Here is a 15283-nt window from a genome sequence, read left to right on the forward strand (position 1 = left end):
TACTTCCTTATTTTATCTTCCAAAACAATAGTCCCAATAAATTTTACATTTCAGTACATGTTTATTGAACACATTTATTATTCATGACATTGTTTTATGTTGGCTAGTGACATCAATTAACGACTTGCGGATGTGACGCTGACACAGACTGCGGAGGTAGACGTGCCGGCTCACATCGAACGGTCGAGATACTTCCAGACCGTTGGCGATATGTTGCAGCTCGGTGATGAGGTCTCGCTTTACTCGGTTGTGTTCGTGGTGGTTCTCCTTGCCACTCGCAGTCCAACGTGTTCCGGAGTCCTTACCGGCTGCCTTTACCTCTTCCTCGCCATGTTCCGCTTCCCGCAGCTGCCAGCCAGCCGAGCCCGACAAGTGCTTCACTCGGCCGGATCCGGGAAGGTGTCCGTGATCGCTCACCGGGGAGGCGGGCACGACGCACCAGAAAACACGATTGCGGCAATCCGGCTGGTAATATTGGGTTAGAAATGGGGTGGGTTCTAACCACGGAATTGAGTTTTATAAATGAAACGACTTATCATGAACGAGGGTCTTTTTTTTAATTGGACGTGTTTTACGTACCCATCCGGCAACCATTTCTTGCTGAAACTCAGGCACGTCTTGTAACTACAGTAATACCTTGACATACGAGTGCCCCAACATACGACAAATTTGAGATACAAGTAAAATTCCAAGCACATATTTTCCTTGAGATACGAGTATACGAGACAGCCAGCTGGCCAAGTACGCAATTCCTTTAATATGGATAAAAGATCAACAGTTAGCGGGAGATAGCGTGACCGAGTCGATAATATGTGAAAAAGCCAGTGGAATCTACCTAGACTGGAAAGCAAAGCAAGCATCTAAAAAGGGGGACTCTTCGACACCAACTGAACCCTTCAAAGTGAGTCGTGGCTGGTTTGATAATTTTCAAAAAAACTGGGATACACTCGATTCTGAGGCATGGAGAAGCAGGAAGTTTCGCTGGATTTGGATTTCATATACAGTGGTACCTCGACGTACGAGCACCCCTACATACGAGTATTTCGAGGTACGAGTAAAATTTCGAGCAAATAATTATCTCTAGATACGAGAACAATTTCGAGATGCGAAAAAGCCAGGTGGCCAAGACATGAAAGGCTGTTTATCATTGTAGCGCACTGTCTTTTTTACCGCATCTCTTTCGTGTATAACAGATATCTACGAGCACTGGGGGAGCGTTGCATTTTTTTCAGTGTTTTTTTCCGTCACTCAGCACGAATGCCTGAGCGATCACTAATATGAGTAGTATATATTACTTCTCATTGGCTGCTCATAAAAACATCAGGGGCACTGGCTCTCTCCCTCGCAACTCCTCGTGTAATATCTTTGGTCGCAACTCCCTCTTTGTAATGTCTCTGCGAGCACTGAGCGGAGCGTTGCATTTTTTAAGTTCCCCCCTAGCCTGTTAGCTTCCGTTGGTGGAGCGATCGCTAATTCAAGACTAAAAAAATAAATAAAAATCAGACTTAGGCTTGTCATCATCATTGACTAGACAAAAGCCTAATTGTCATCATACCCAGCTGGGTATGACGAATTTGAAAGTGCTTCTCCACAAAGTGCGCTTTTCTCAGGCAAGAGCCCAACCAAGTGATAGTTTCAGACTTGCTGGCATTCTGCCGTGATGGATACATCGCATCACCTCCCGAGCGCAACCAACTCCCGGCGGCTGCGAAAAGGTTTGCCTCACCGATGCCAACAAAGAATAAAATGGATCACTTACCTCCCACTGTCTGCCTACTTACCTTCAGTCAGCCAGCAGGAGGCAGATCGCCGCCCAACGTCCTTCATGTTTCCTCACCCCAAAGTTGTTACACAGAGGGGATTGTGTGTCGTGCTACTGCAATTTAGAGTCCTGATGGCTTTGGGAAAGAAGCTGTCCTTAAGCCTCTTTGTCCGTGCCTTGTGAGACCGGTAGCGCCTGCCAGAGGGAAGCAGCTGGAACAGGTCGTGACCAGGGTGGTCCGGGTCCCCAACAATGTTCCCGGCTCTGCTGAGGTACCAAGGGCTGGCAATATCTTCCAGTGAGGGCAGAGAGCAGCCGACGATCCTCTGGGCAGTGTTGATCACTCTCTGCATGGCCTTTTTGTCTGCTGCCGTGCTTCCAGCGTACCACACTGTGATGCCGTATGCCAGGATGCTCTCCACAGTGGCTTTATAGAAGGTTACCAGAAGCTTAGTGTCCAAGTTGTTCCTCCTGAGTACCCTCAGGAAATGGAGTCGTTTCTGGGCCTTCTTCACTACTGCCGTGGTGTTTGTGGACCAGGAGAGCTTGCCCGTGACGTGGACCCCCAGGAATTTAAAGGACTGGACCCTGTCTACACGAACTCCATTTATGAGGAGTGGGGCCAGATCTGTGCTCTGTTTGCGGAAGTCCAGGATTATTTATTTAGTTTTTGTGTTGTTCAGTGTGAGGTTGTTCATCGAGCACCACGAAGACAGTTTGTTGACCTCGTCTCTATAGGCCGCCTCATTCCCTTCTGAGATGAGTCCAACCACAGTGGTGTCATCAGCAAAAATGATGATGTAGTTGGACTGGTGGGTACTTCTCGTTGGCAAGTGGTCGTGCGTTATCCTATTGTGAGGACATTTGTGTGCATCATTTTCGGAATATTTTGAAGGGGATACAACAGCAAACAGCTCTTCGATAGTGAACCTGAGGGTGGAGGCGTGGCAAACAGGAGAGGGTATAAAGATGTAAAACGAAATTAGAATTAAGTTTAGTGTAAGGTTAGATTAAACTTATTCCTGAGTGTTTCTGCATCGTAATCCAAGTTTTAAATTTGTTTATTTTATATTACAATTCACCGGTGCAAAAAGTCTCCCCCACTCCTGTCCTTTCTCTCGTTCTTTCTCTCTCGTCCACACACTTTGCGGTAAGACTGAGTAATGTCACATTTTAGTATTGAAGATAATAACCACTCGATAGGTATTTGTTACTTTGAGTAGGTGGTGAATTAGAACAAATAAAAATGATTTTTCTATTGTAATATCCTGTTTTGTTATTTTTTTCAGAGGATGGGAACGTATTAATTTGTATTTAGTTATTTTCTATGGGAAATTTTGATTTAAGAGTAAATTGACATACGAGCTCTGTCCCGGAACACATTAAGCTCTTATCTCAAGGTATTACTGTATACACTTTCCTGGACTTTGGTTATTATTTCTATCATGCAGGCCAGAAAGAACGGGGCTTCAGGAGTGGAACTTGACTTGGAGTTCTCTGCAGATGGAGTTGCAATTCTGATGCATGACGAGAGTGTGGATCGGACCACAAATGGATCAGGCCTGCTCAGTCAAATGAAATTTGCTGATTTGGGTAAATTGGATGCAGCTGCTAAACACCGACTCAGGTAAAATTAAGATGTGAATAAAACAACTTGTTATTGTTTGTCTTTTGTATTTATTTAATATATAATTTATATTTCAATATAAAACAAATTCATATGATAAAGAATTGGGCAAGACCAAGTAGAAAGACCATCATGTGAAAGATGGTTGCTCAAATAACCTAAATATGCAAACAGCGCATTTCTTAAAACTGCTACAACGGAGAAGACAATGTTCTGACACAGAAAATAGCACCGTTCATAAGCGATGTGATTTTGGAGCTAAAGTGACGCCACTTATAGCCACGCTCATTTATGCTGGAGGTAGTTTATGGACTAGTCCCATGATGTGTCAGAACTCCAGAGAAGGCTGCAGGCTTTTCAGTTTTGAGCTTCTTGAAAAAATGAAATGCCAGATGAGGTTCTTAACTCAGATAGTGGAAGTGATCAAACTTTTTCAAGTTGTGTGCTAGAAGTTCAGAGAGGGATAACTGAGCCGAGCCAAGACAACCTTCAAATTTAGCATCATCATTGGGAGAATAATCAGAGTGGGAATCAGAAGAAAACGACAAAAAAATCAATGTGGCGATGAATCATGTAACATTCTTACATGTTTGGAGAAAAGTATTTGGTTACAGTTTAAATTGCCCGCAGGTATGGGTGTGAGTGTGAATTGTTGTCCGTCTCCTTGTGCCCTATGATCAGCTGGCCACCAGTGTCCCCCACCGATAGCCCGGAGTCAGCTGGGATAGGCTCTAGCACCCCCCGTGACCCCAGTGAGGATAAAGTGATTCAGAAAATGAATGAATGAAAAAAAAGTATTTGGTTAGCCACCAATTGTTTGAGTTCTCCAACTTAAAAAGATGAGAAAGGCCCAGAATTGAATGGAGTAGGAGAGGAGAGTCCTTTATTCAACCCTCATGGGTGAACTTCACTTGTCACTTTAGATACATACACATATAGACAAATGTGTTAATCCAAAGCAGTAACAGTATAGAATAAATACTATCAAGTAATTGTAGTATTAAGGGCAGGAACGATAGTGCAATTTGTTTTGAGAAGAGGCTTTATGAGACCATTTTATCTGAACATCAAACTACATGACTGGAAGCAAAGTAGTACGGCCACAACTAATATAGCCCAATCTACAGCAACAAATAGTGGAATAACATTCACAGTATTCACCATTTCTTTGTTTTTCCTCCAGCAAAATCTGTACAAAGAACCTCACAACAATCACCCAAGAAACTGGGTATATAACCCACTTCACGAGCAAAGAGACTGAAATACTCGCATTTGATTGGCTAGACAGTTCTGCCACTCAAACATGTTTGCTCACAGTAATTTTGGGTACTTCAAAACATTCATTTTTATTGACAGTTTTCTACACATTTTAAAATACATTTCTCTCCGCTGAAATGCATTTGATCAACATGTTTCATACCTTTGATACTGTATTTTCTAGAAGAAAACTGATCCTATTGATAAATGGCATGATAAAGAAAAACTGAGATAAGTTAAGGGTCCCACACCCAAAACTGCGTTAAAAAAAGAACTGTCAGACTTGACTATAAATTGTGTTCACCATTGTAATCCTTGCTGTTTATAACACCAGTGTCTTGCGTTACCAGGGACACATTTGCTGGTGAAAAGATTCCAACACTGACGCAGGCAGTGGACGAATGCATCAAACTAAAGCTCAGCATATACTTTGATGTGAAAGGACATCCAGACAAGGTGCTCTGTAAAATAACGACCATTTACCTAGATAATGTTGAAAAGCTACTGTTGAACACACAGTCTCCCCTATAAGAAATTTCTGAAAAAGCTCAGACCACTATGCGGCATCCTTTCCTGACAGGCAGCTGCAGCTCTTTCAGCTTTGTACAAGACTCATCCAATTCTGTACAACAGCAGCATCGTGTGCTCCTTTGAGCCTAAGGTCATCTATAAGGTCAGAGGGTATTTGAACACACAAGTGATGGTGACTTCTTTTTTTCCTAACCTGTCTACATGGGCGGTAATTTCCGTAAACAGTAATCCCTCGAATTCCGCGGTTAATGTGGACCATGGACATGGCCGTGATAATAGAAAAACTGAAGTATGTTCACCCCTATTAAAAAAATAAAATAAATATTTCTTCAGTGCTGACTCCTAGTAGTAAAAGTGGTTTCTAGTTACGAGTTTCAGCGTGGATTTTCACATTTTTATGAACTTTTAAAAATATATATACCGTATTTGCCACACGATAAGGCGCACCCTCAATGAATTACATACTTCAAAATGTTTTCCCATATATTAGGCACACCGCATTATATATGTCTACAGTTGAGACTGGGGTTACGTTATGCATCCACTAGATAGTAATGCGCTCAAGGGAATGTCAACAAAATAGTCAGATAGGTCAGTCAAACTTGATGGAGTTAGACTGGTGGGTCGGTGTACAGTCGTATGTGTACAGGGAGTATAGAAGAGGACTCCGTACACACCCTTGAGGGGAGCCAGTGCTCAGTGTAAGACCAAGTCTAACATTTTGTGGACGGTTGGTTAAGAAGTTCTAAATCCAGCAGCAGATGGAAGAGGATAGTCCCAGGTGGGAGAGTTTGTCAGCCAGAATGTCCGGTATTATAGTGTTGAAGGCTGAGCTATAGTCAATGAAAAGCATTCTCACATAGTTCCCATGGTGCTCCAGGTGGCTCAGTGCTGTGTGTAGAGCTACGGCGATGGCGTCCTCAGTGGACCTGTTTGCTCTATAACCAAACAGGTGAGGGTCAAGTGAGGGAGGGATTGTATCCCTGATGTGGCGGGCGACCAACTTTTCAAAGCATTTCATGATCACAGGTGTAAGTGCAACAGACCTATAATCATTCAGGCTGTCAATGGTTGGCTTTTTAGGGACAGGGCTAATGGTGGCAGATATCAGGCAGGATGGGATGATTGATTGTTGCAGGGAACAATTGAAAATCTTTGTGAAAACCTCAGTCAGCTGGTCAGCACAGGCTTTGAGCACCTTCCCAGGTACTCCGTCTGGGCCAGGAGCCTTCCTGGTGTTCACAGTCCGCAGTACCTGTCTCACTTCATGTTCCTGAAGCTTCAGTGTACTGCTGCAGGGTGGTGGATGTGTTGAGACTGAATCCGATTTGTCAGTCTCAAAGCGGGCAAAGAAACGGTTAAGTTCCTCTGCTAGTGAGGCATCTGCGTTAACGGACACATTATTGTCATTGTACAGACACTCCCCTACTTACGAACGAGTTAGGTTCCGAGCGATTGTTCATAAGTTGAATTTGTTTGTAAGTTGATTCAGTGCTATATTTTGTATTATAATTCATGTTTAAGGCCTATATAAGTATATTGAAGGTTTATATAAGTGCATTTGTATGTTTAAGGCTTGTATAAGTAACACGCATTGGTTTGTACTGAAAAAAAAAACATTTAATAAAATGGAGAGAATATGTACAGTACTGTATAGAGAGAGAGAGAGAGAGAGAGAGAGAGAGAGAGAGAGAGAGAGAGAGATTTATGTATTAGAAACTGGCCGAAAGAAGCGATCTAACGACGATTGCACAGTTTTCTTCTTTTTTTCATCATAAATGATGCGGTAGCACTGTATGGCATCATTCAATTGATTTGCAAACTTTGTGCAACGTTCAATATTTGGGTCCTGCTGCTCTATTTCTGTTTATAAATGGTACTGACGGTCGAACGATTCAAGTTGTATGACCGTGCAACGCTCACCACTCTCACGCGCATCAAGCTTCGTTATTATTGCCACTCGTTTCAAATGAAATGGCTTGCCTCTTCCTTGCAACTCCCTCACTAGAAGCATTTCGCTTTTCACCAACCATATTGAATAATGGCTGCACGAGATATTTCATGATAAAAATGAAGAAGGTTCTTTGCGCACTGGCGATACCCTCACGCACTTACGCAACTTACGCAACAAAATCGAACTTACGAACATTTTTCGACATAAACGCAATTTGCAGACATGTTCGTAATTTGTATGTTCGTAAGTAGGGGAGCGTCTGTAATTGGTAATGTGTCGTATTCCCTGCCACATCTTCTTTGGGTTATTTTCTGTGAAGTGCTCCTCAATTTTCCTTGTATATGCTGCCTTGGCTGTATTGTAACTTGTCCCCTGACCTGAAGGCGGTGTTACGGCATTTGATGAGTGCCTGTGTCTCACTGATCATCCAGAGTTTTTGGTTAGGAAAAACCAGGATAAGTTTATTAACAGTGACAGTGTCCGTACAGTTTTTGATGTAGGAAAGTACGGAAGTGTGTGTGTAGTCCTGGAGGTTGTGGTGTTCAAAAAGTTCCCAAATGGTGCGGGAAAAACAGTCCTGCAGCTGAGAAAGGGCATCCCCAGGCCATGTTTTTATTATCTTTATTTGTGGCCTTGTTAGCCTCCGGAGTGGGGTGTATGAGGGGGTGAGGGACAGGCAGAGATGGTCGGATCCAGCAAGGTGAGGGAGAGGTGTGGCTCTATAAGCATGTTTGATGTTAGAATAAACATGGTCTAGAGTTTTATCTCCTCTGGTGTGACACTTCACGTACTGGATAAACTTAGGCAGAACAGTCTTTAAACATGCTTTGTTGAAGTCACCAGCGACAATAAAGACTCCATCGGGGTGGTCAAGCTGCTGTTTGTTTACAGTCGCTAGCAGGAGGCTAAGTGCCGTGCTAATGTTAGCATCCGGTGGGATGTAAACAGCCATTACAATGACGATCGTTAGCTCCCTAGGTAGATAGAAGGACCTGCACCGAACTGCCATGAGCTCTAAATCAGGGGAACAGTGAGTGTTGATGATCCTGCTGTTGCAGCACTAGTCATTGTGTATGTACACGCAAAGGCCCCCCACTCTGCTTTTTCTGGATTCTGTCGTTCGGTCCTGCCGGTGTAGCGTGCGGCTAGCTAGCGATACCGCGGCATCGGGGACTTGCGGGTGTAGCCACGTTTCCGTGATGAGAATAATGTTGCAGTTCCTGACAAAGCTGTTGGTAGCAAGCTGAAGTTCCAAATCGTCCATTTTGTGAGTGATGGATCTGGCGTTGGTCAAGAAGATACTCGGAAGCAGTGCTCTGTGCGGTTGTTTCCTTAGCTTAGCAGCTAGGCCCGCCCGACATCCGCGCTTTTGCTTTCTTTCCCTTCGCCGCCTCCGTCGTACGCTGGGTGGGCTGACTATCCACGGAGATCCCGGTGGTCTCGAGATGTCCTCAGGGATATTGTAGGTTCGTTGATAATCTGTTGTGATGGATATATCGCATCTCCCACCGAGATTAATTAAATCCTGGCGACTGTAGAAAATGTTTGCCTCACAGATGTTCGGAAATAACGATAAGACTGAGAAAACAAAACACCAAACTGGAGAGCAAAGAGCCGCTGCACCCGTGAGCGCCGCCGTCTTGGATACTCCCAATAACATTAATAACTCAAATAATAACTCAATATTGTTCACGTGGGTGAACCTTGCATGCTCTCACGTACATTTAGGATCCACTGGCAGATAGTGGCGTATGTTGTCCAGCGTTGTCTTCCAAGGGGGATAATGGACTCGGCGGGTGCTTGCCGTAGTTACGAGACCTGTTGCGGCTCAATATTGATCCATATATAATATATAGTTCGCAGTCTATCTTTGAATGCTCTGTTCTTTTGTCAATCCACCCGGAATGACGGCGAAGACCGATGTAGTGTGCTCGCCGTCATATCGGTTGACTTTATATCCCAGTTTGCACCGCGCACGGGAGAAAATGGAGTCTCCGGCTGCTTACCGTAGTTGCGAGAGCTGTTATGGATCAATTTTGATCCATATATAAGGCGCACCGGATTATAAGGCACATAGTCATCTTTTGAAAAAATTGAACGCCTTTAGGTTCGCCTTATAGTGCGGAAAATACGGCATATATTTTTTTTCTTTAGTGCTGAGTCCTAGTAGGGAGTTTCAGCATGGATTTTTACATTTTTATGAACTTGAAAAAATAAAAAATAAAAATTTAAAAAAAATTAAAACAATTCACCAGAAAAAAATCTGCGATTTAGTGAAGCGGTGAAAGTTGAACCGCGAAATGCCAAGGGATTACTGTACTGCTTTTGTCTTTTACCTGGCTTGCTAACTTTTATGTTGAGATTGCTTTATTTAAAGTGAAAGCATCCTACATATAAAATTACTGCACTTAACTCCACCCGTTCCAATGCTAAAACTTTAAAAAAAAAAGCTGCCTCCTGAAAGCCACATTTCACCCCATTTTATTTCCTGATACCAACCAAAAAACATTTCTGAAAAATGAAAAAATCCCAAAACCCCATAATTCTAAATGTATGTATTCGAGACATGAGCAAACTACGACTTGCGGCCTTAAATAGAGATACCTCTTCTTATGAATGCTTCTACATACAAATTTGTCAGGTTACGAAAGTATTATTAGAAAATTACTATTCCAACTGTCCAATTTAGGAAAGATCAAGGAAAGTACAAATGCAAATACATACTTTGATGTAGCAGCATTTAAAAGAGTTGAGGGGGGGCCCTTTCTGGACTTAGCAGTCAAGGCAAGGCTCACTTGCCACTCACCTCACCCACAACATCCATGCTGCATAGCCTCATAGACACAACCACCTATCAGGTGACTATGAGTGTGCATAATAATTAGGCAACTTAACAAAAACAGATACATACCCATTTCAATTATTCATTTTCACCATGGAAACCAATATAACAGCTCAACATTCACACATACATTTCTGAGGTTAAAAGCACATACCTGTCAACCCCGGCCAATTGCTCCCCTTATAAACGATTGCACTTGCCCTTATTTTCCGATGATAAACCTTACAAACACAATGCGGGACCTATTTACTCAATGCAATACAGACAATGTAGAATTACAAACAAAGATAACAGTGTAAACAAGGTATTTTATTGACCAAATCAACAACAAACATTTTTTTCCCCACAAAGTTTAGTGTTGCTTATTATAAGTAGCAGTCCAAGATTTCACAGACTTAATCTGTTCTAAATATGGTTTTACTCCATAACAGAAACTGTCACAATTTGGTTTAATTTTCAACAAAGATGTCAGAGTATAGGCGGCCTGGCAGCTGAGTGGTTAGCACGTCGGCCTCACAGTGGGACCTAGATTCAAATCCAGGTCGGTCCACCTGTGTAGAGTTTACCCCGATATATTTGTTCCGATTCACATGTAATAAAAACCAAGGCATACCAAGATTGAATTCAGTTTTTGGTCTCATTAATAGTTCACACTACATGCACTTTCACTTCCTGTCATTTACAATGGCACATTCAACACCCATTATCGAGCAATATAAACTTCAGTTCAGTTCTGTTTATATATTTCTAACAATAAAAACTCCGGTGGTGGTAATCATTTTTGACGAAATGTAAGTGACGTGATATTACTACAGCAAGTGACTTTTAACTGACATAAAACGATTTCATTATTCTACATCATTCCTAATTTCTAAGGGGTGGCATTTTCAAGTTGGAAAAAATATTTTATTCTTACTATGTCCTCACACAGATAAGGCAGACTAACCAACTGGTAGTCACCGCATTGACTCACCGGCCTTGGAGCCTGAGCCGCTTCGGGGACGGCACCCCACGTTACAAGTCACCATGGAAACACCATTGGCTGACGCTGATGGATATTGTGTTGGACTGGGCCCACCATCACTTGCTGTGGAAGCTGTGTGGCATTTCTGCATTTCTGGTGCAAAAGAACTTTGTCTCACAGTGAGTTTTTTGTTGCCAGAAATCCGTTCATTAACCCTTTGACTGCCTCATGTACATTTTTACAAAAATTAAAAGTCTCATGATAGGCCTAAAATAGCAAAAATGCACCAGATGCCAAAACATGTTTTGAAGTTAGCACCATGCTCCCTACACCTTGAAGGATTGAAAAACAATGTTTAGAGTCTGTTAGGTGCTGCCATCTCTCGTCTGATTGAAGAAGTAATCACCCTCCACAAAACAGCTGTTAAAATGTAAACAAAAGACGAGTGCGGATGAACATTTTACTGGACCATTTGGGGCTTTTAAACAAAAAAAAAGTCATTTTTCCCCCCTTGTAGTGTAGACGTTTACTCGCCTGACTTCGGTGCGGTCAGGCATGGGCTCGATTCCCGCGAGTGGTGGTATGATTGTGAGTGCGTATGGTCGTTTGTCTCTCAGTGTGCCCTACGACTGACTGACTGACTGGCGATCAGTCTAGGGTGCAGTCTGCCTTTCGCCCGAAGTCAGCTGGGTTAGGCTCCAGCAACCCCCGCAATTCTTTCAAGGATGCGCGGTATGGAAGATGAATGAATGATGAATGAATTATCCCACACAGCTAATATTGGTATATATATCAGAAAATTATGCAAAAGAAGGAAATAGAGCCATCATATATTTGGGAGTCAAAGGGTTAAATGATATCTGGATTCACAATGTCTGTTTTCTTTGTTTTGCAGGGACTATGTGCAATACTGGAGCCAGAGAGGCGTGGCAGTGGTTGCCTGGACTGTAAACAGCGGCGTTGAGAAGCAACACTACCAGGAAGTTCTGAAAGTCAGCTACATCACAGACAGCCTTGTGGAAGACTGCGATCCTCACTATTAACACTCCAACATGTACAGACAGAAAATGAAACAGAAAACTCCTCGTGTCATTTTTTAGTAAGTACCGTATTTTCCACACTATAAGGCACACCGTCAATAGATGGCTTATTTTAAAACTTTCCATATATAATACGCACAACAATATAAGGTGCAGTAGACGTAGTAAATAAAACTAGTGGTTGGGGGTTACGTTATGCATCCCGTCTATGGAGTAAAAGGTAATTTCATAGCATGATTAACCAATATTGATCATATATATAAGTTGCATCTGATTGTAAGGCGTACTGTCGTCTTTTAATACAATTTAGGGCATTATGGTGCGCCTTATAGTGCGGAAAATACGGTACTTATATACAGTAATCCTCGATTATTGTAACTTAACTTATTGCAATTTTTTATGCTATTAATTATTTATATATATATGTTAATTTTTTTTTAAAGTTCATAAAAATGTGAAAATCCACGCTGAAACTCGTAACCGAAAGCCACTCTTGCTACTAGGACTGAGCCAGCACTGAAGTTTAAAAAAAAAAAAAAATTAACAGGTGTGAGCCTACTTCGCAATTTTTGGATTATCACGGCCATGTCTGGTCTACATTAACCGCGATGTTCGAGGGATTACTGTATATGTACAGTTTATACTAGGAGTGTAACAATCACTCGATCTGGATTGTTCCATCAGTTCATCAACGATTCAATCAATTAGATGGACTGCAAAAAAATATCAACACTGTCATCTTCTAGATGTTTCGTTTTGTTTAAAAAATATTTTCAAAATAAATGTCTTGTATGTTTAACCAAAAAAATTAAAATGACTTAATTGATTCATATTTCTTTTGTTCTATGGGAAATGTTACTTACAATATCTCACAAAAGTGAGTACACCCCTCTCATTTCTTCATTTTTTCAGTCTATCTTGACACTTAGATACAATATAAAGTAGTCACTGCGGAGCTTGGATAATAACAGAAATTTATTCATTCATTTTCTGTACCACTTAGTCTCATAAGGGTCGTAGAGGGTGCGGGAGCCCATCCCAGCTAACTTCAGGCACCAAGTGGGAGAGACAGAATTGGTGGCCATCGAATCGCAGGGCACAAAGAGGCAGACATCTACTCATACTCATACCTAGAGGTAATTTAGATGTGGGAGGAAACAAGATTACCCAGAGAAAACCCATGGAAGCCCACGGAGAACATTCAAACTCCACGCAGGACAGTCTGGTCCTGGGATCGAACCCTTGATCTCAGAACGTGAGGCTGACGCACTACCCACTTGGTTACTGGGCTGCCTCAGAATTTTATTCAAATCTTCAAAACACTAAACAGCAACAAATCAAGAAGTGTCCGAATAATCAATACATTGCCAAGAAATTGGTGATTTCCACCTCTAGTATATGTACTCCTACCAACAGCAGCATTAAAGATTTTTTCTTCCTGCCTTTTTTTCAGAGGCGGCCCTTTTGCAGCTGGTTAGTTTATTGACTCTTTAGTATACTTAGAAAAATGTATGCGAATAGATTTTTTTTTTTTCTTCCTGTAAGCTTAATATGGCTGTAATCTCAGGACATTGCTTCCAATTATCAGGGCTGCCAACTACTCCGGAAGTTCAGGAGTTTCTCTGGAAATGCAACGCGAACTCCGGGACTCCGGACAACCTCCCTGAACTCCGGAAATCCCCCAAAAAATTTCACTTAAATTTTAAGCAACCATTTTGTAAAAGTTCAACATTTCCAATTTAAATCCCTCGAAATTCACACCATCACTACGGCTTCCGCCATCTTGATTCAACTGCACTGTAAACCGGAAAAATTCGGTAACACAAATGCATTGTGAATCATCCGAGTTACAAGTTCTGACGCATGATTCGTCTTGTGCGAACTCAGCGTGGCAATCGATTCGGAATCGATTGAATAGGTAGCTTCTATTGCTTTAACATTTTCGTTTTCATTTTTTTTCACAAGGGAAGTATTATTAAGGCTGACTAAACCACCAGTCTTTTGTTTGGAAACAAATCCTATCATTTCTGGGGTTGTTCTAAAGGAAGTAGGAGTACACAGCACTGGTAAGTCTTATCAATATGGCTGCTCCGGTTAAGTGCAAAATGGATGGCAATTTGGATGAAACTTCTAATAAGAAACCCAGACACTCGCATAAGTTAATTGGTTCGTATTCGACGAACTATCCTACCTATGTTTAAGCCGTCTCCAAAAGGACCGACATTTGCGCATTGCAGAATATGCAAGTGCGACTTCAGCGTGACACATGTTGGAATTACTGACTAAAATGCACGTAGAAGGACCCAAACACAAAGATAAACTTATTTTCATTATTCTGTACTTTTTCAATTTTTTACAAAAACAATATTTCTATTAATGAAAAAACATGATAAAAAAGTGTCTATTTGAAATTGTCCTGCGCTTTTTTTTAAAATTGTGGATTTTGCGGGAATCGCACTCACTCCGGAAATACTCCGGAAATGGGATAGGGTACTCCTGAAATGGGGTCGACTGAAGATGATTCCATGTACAGTATCTCACTAAAGTTGATTTCAATGTCTGTACCCTGGATGTTCACCTCAACAGACCACTCAGGTGAACATCTAGGGTACAGACATTGAAATCATGGAGAATTTTAAGTACCTGGGTGTTCACCTCAACAACAAACTAGACTGGTCCACAAGCATAGATGACCTGTACAAAAGGGGCCAGAGCCGCCTCTACCTACTGAGGAGACTACGGTCCTTTGGAGTGTGCAGGACACTGCTGAGGACCTTTTACGACACTGTGGTGGCATCTACAGTGTTTTATGCAGTGGTCTGTTGGGGATGCGGGAGCACGGAGAGGGACAGGAACAGGCTGAATAAGCTGGTCAGGAGGGCCAGCTCTGTTCTGGGCTGTCCTTTGAACTCTGTGGAGGAAGTGGGAGAGGGGGATGCTGACCAGGATGATGTCCATCATGGACAGCACCTCCCACCTCCTGCATGAGTCTGTGGAGTCCCTCCGAAGCTCTTTCAGCAATAGACTACTGCACCCTCATTGCAGGAAGGAGCGCTTCCGCAGATCCTTCCTCCCATCAGCTGTCAGGCTCTTTAACAAAACAAATGGCTGAATTTTAAGACCAAACGTATGTATACATGTACATCTGTGTATGTATGTATGTATGTGTATCTATGTGTATGTATGTATGTGTATATTTATATGTATATTTATGTGTATATATATATATATAGATAGATATATTTCAGCAACACGCTTATTTATGTATATATTTATTTATTTACTTATATATTTATTAATTTATTA

The 15283-nt window shown here is 42.0% G+C and overlaps 1 protein-coding gene across 3 annotated transcripts; it reads left to right on the plus strand.

The window, feature by feature from the left end:
* The first annotated feature begins 114 nt into the window (after positions 1–114).
* gde1 (glycerophosphodiester phosphodiesterase 1) lies at positions 115–12809 on the plus strand. 3 transcript variants are annotated; one of them, XM_077605315.1, is made up of 7 exons: positions 115–231; positions 349–468; positions 3214–3389; positions 4997–5102; positions 5227–5319; positions 10905–11116; positions 11833–12809. In XM_077605315.1, exons 1-7 carry the CDS (start codon positions 211–213, stop codon positions 11978–11980), a joined length of 876 nt encoding a protein of 291 aa, XP_077461441.1. In that variant the 5' UTR covers positions 115–210; the 3' UTR covers positions 11981–12809. The 3 variants fall into 3 exon arrangements, with proteins under 3 accessions (XP_077461441.1, XP_077461439.1, XP_077461440.1); XM_077605313.1 differs by having other exon boundaries at positions 116–468; XM_077605314.1 differs by lacking the exon at positions 5227–5319 and having other exon boundaries at positions 116–468.
* Positions 12810–15283: the final 2474 nt, after the last annotated feature.

The sequence above is a fragment of the Stigmatopora argus genome, chromosome 7 (genome assembly GCF_051989625.1).
Source record: "Stigmatopora argus isolate UIUO_Sarg chromosome 7, RoL_Sarg_1.0, whole genome shotgun sequence".
NCBI lineage: Eukaryota > Metazoa > Chordata > Actinopteri > Syngnathiformes > Syngnathidae > Stigmatopora > Stigmatopora argus.

Coding starts and splice junctions, on each gene's coding strand:
- gde1 (XM_077605313.1), top strand. CDS start 211: ATGTTGCAGCTCGGTGATGAGGTCTCGCTTTACTCGGTTGTGTTCGTG. Junction 3,390..4,996: donor GCTGCTAAACACCGACTCAG/GTAAAATTAAGA, acceptor TTGCGTTACCAG/GGACACATTTGCTGGTGAAA. Junction 5,320..10,904: donor AGCCTAAGGTCATCTATAAG/GTCAGAGGGTAT, acceptor GTCCTCACACAG/ATAAGGCAGACTAACCAACT.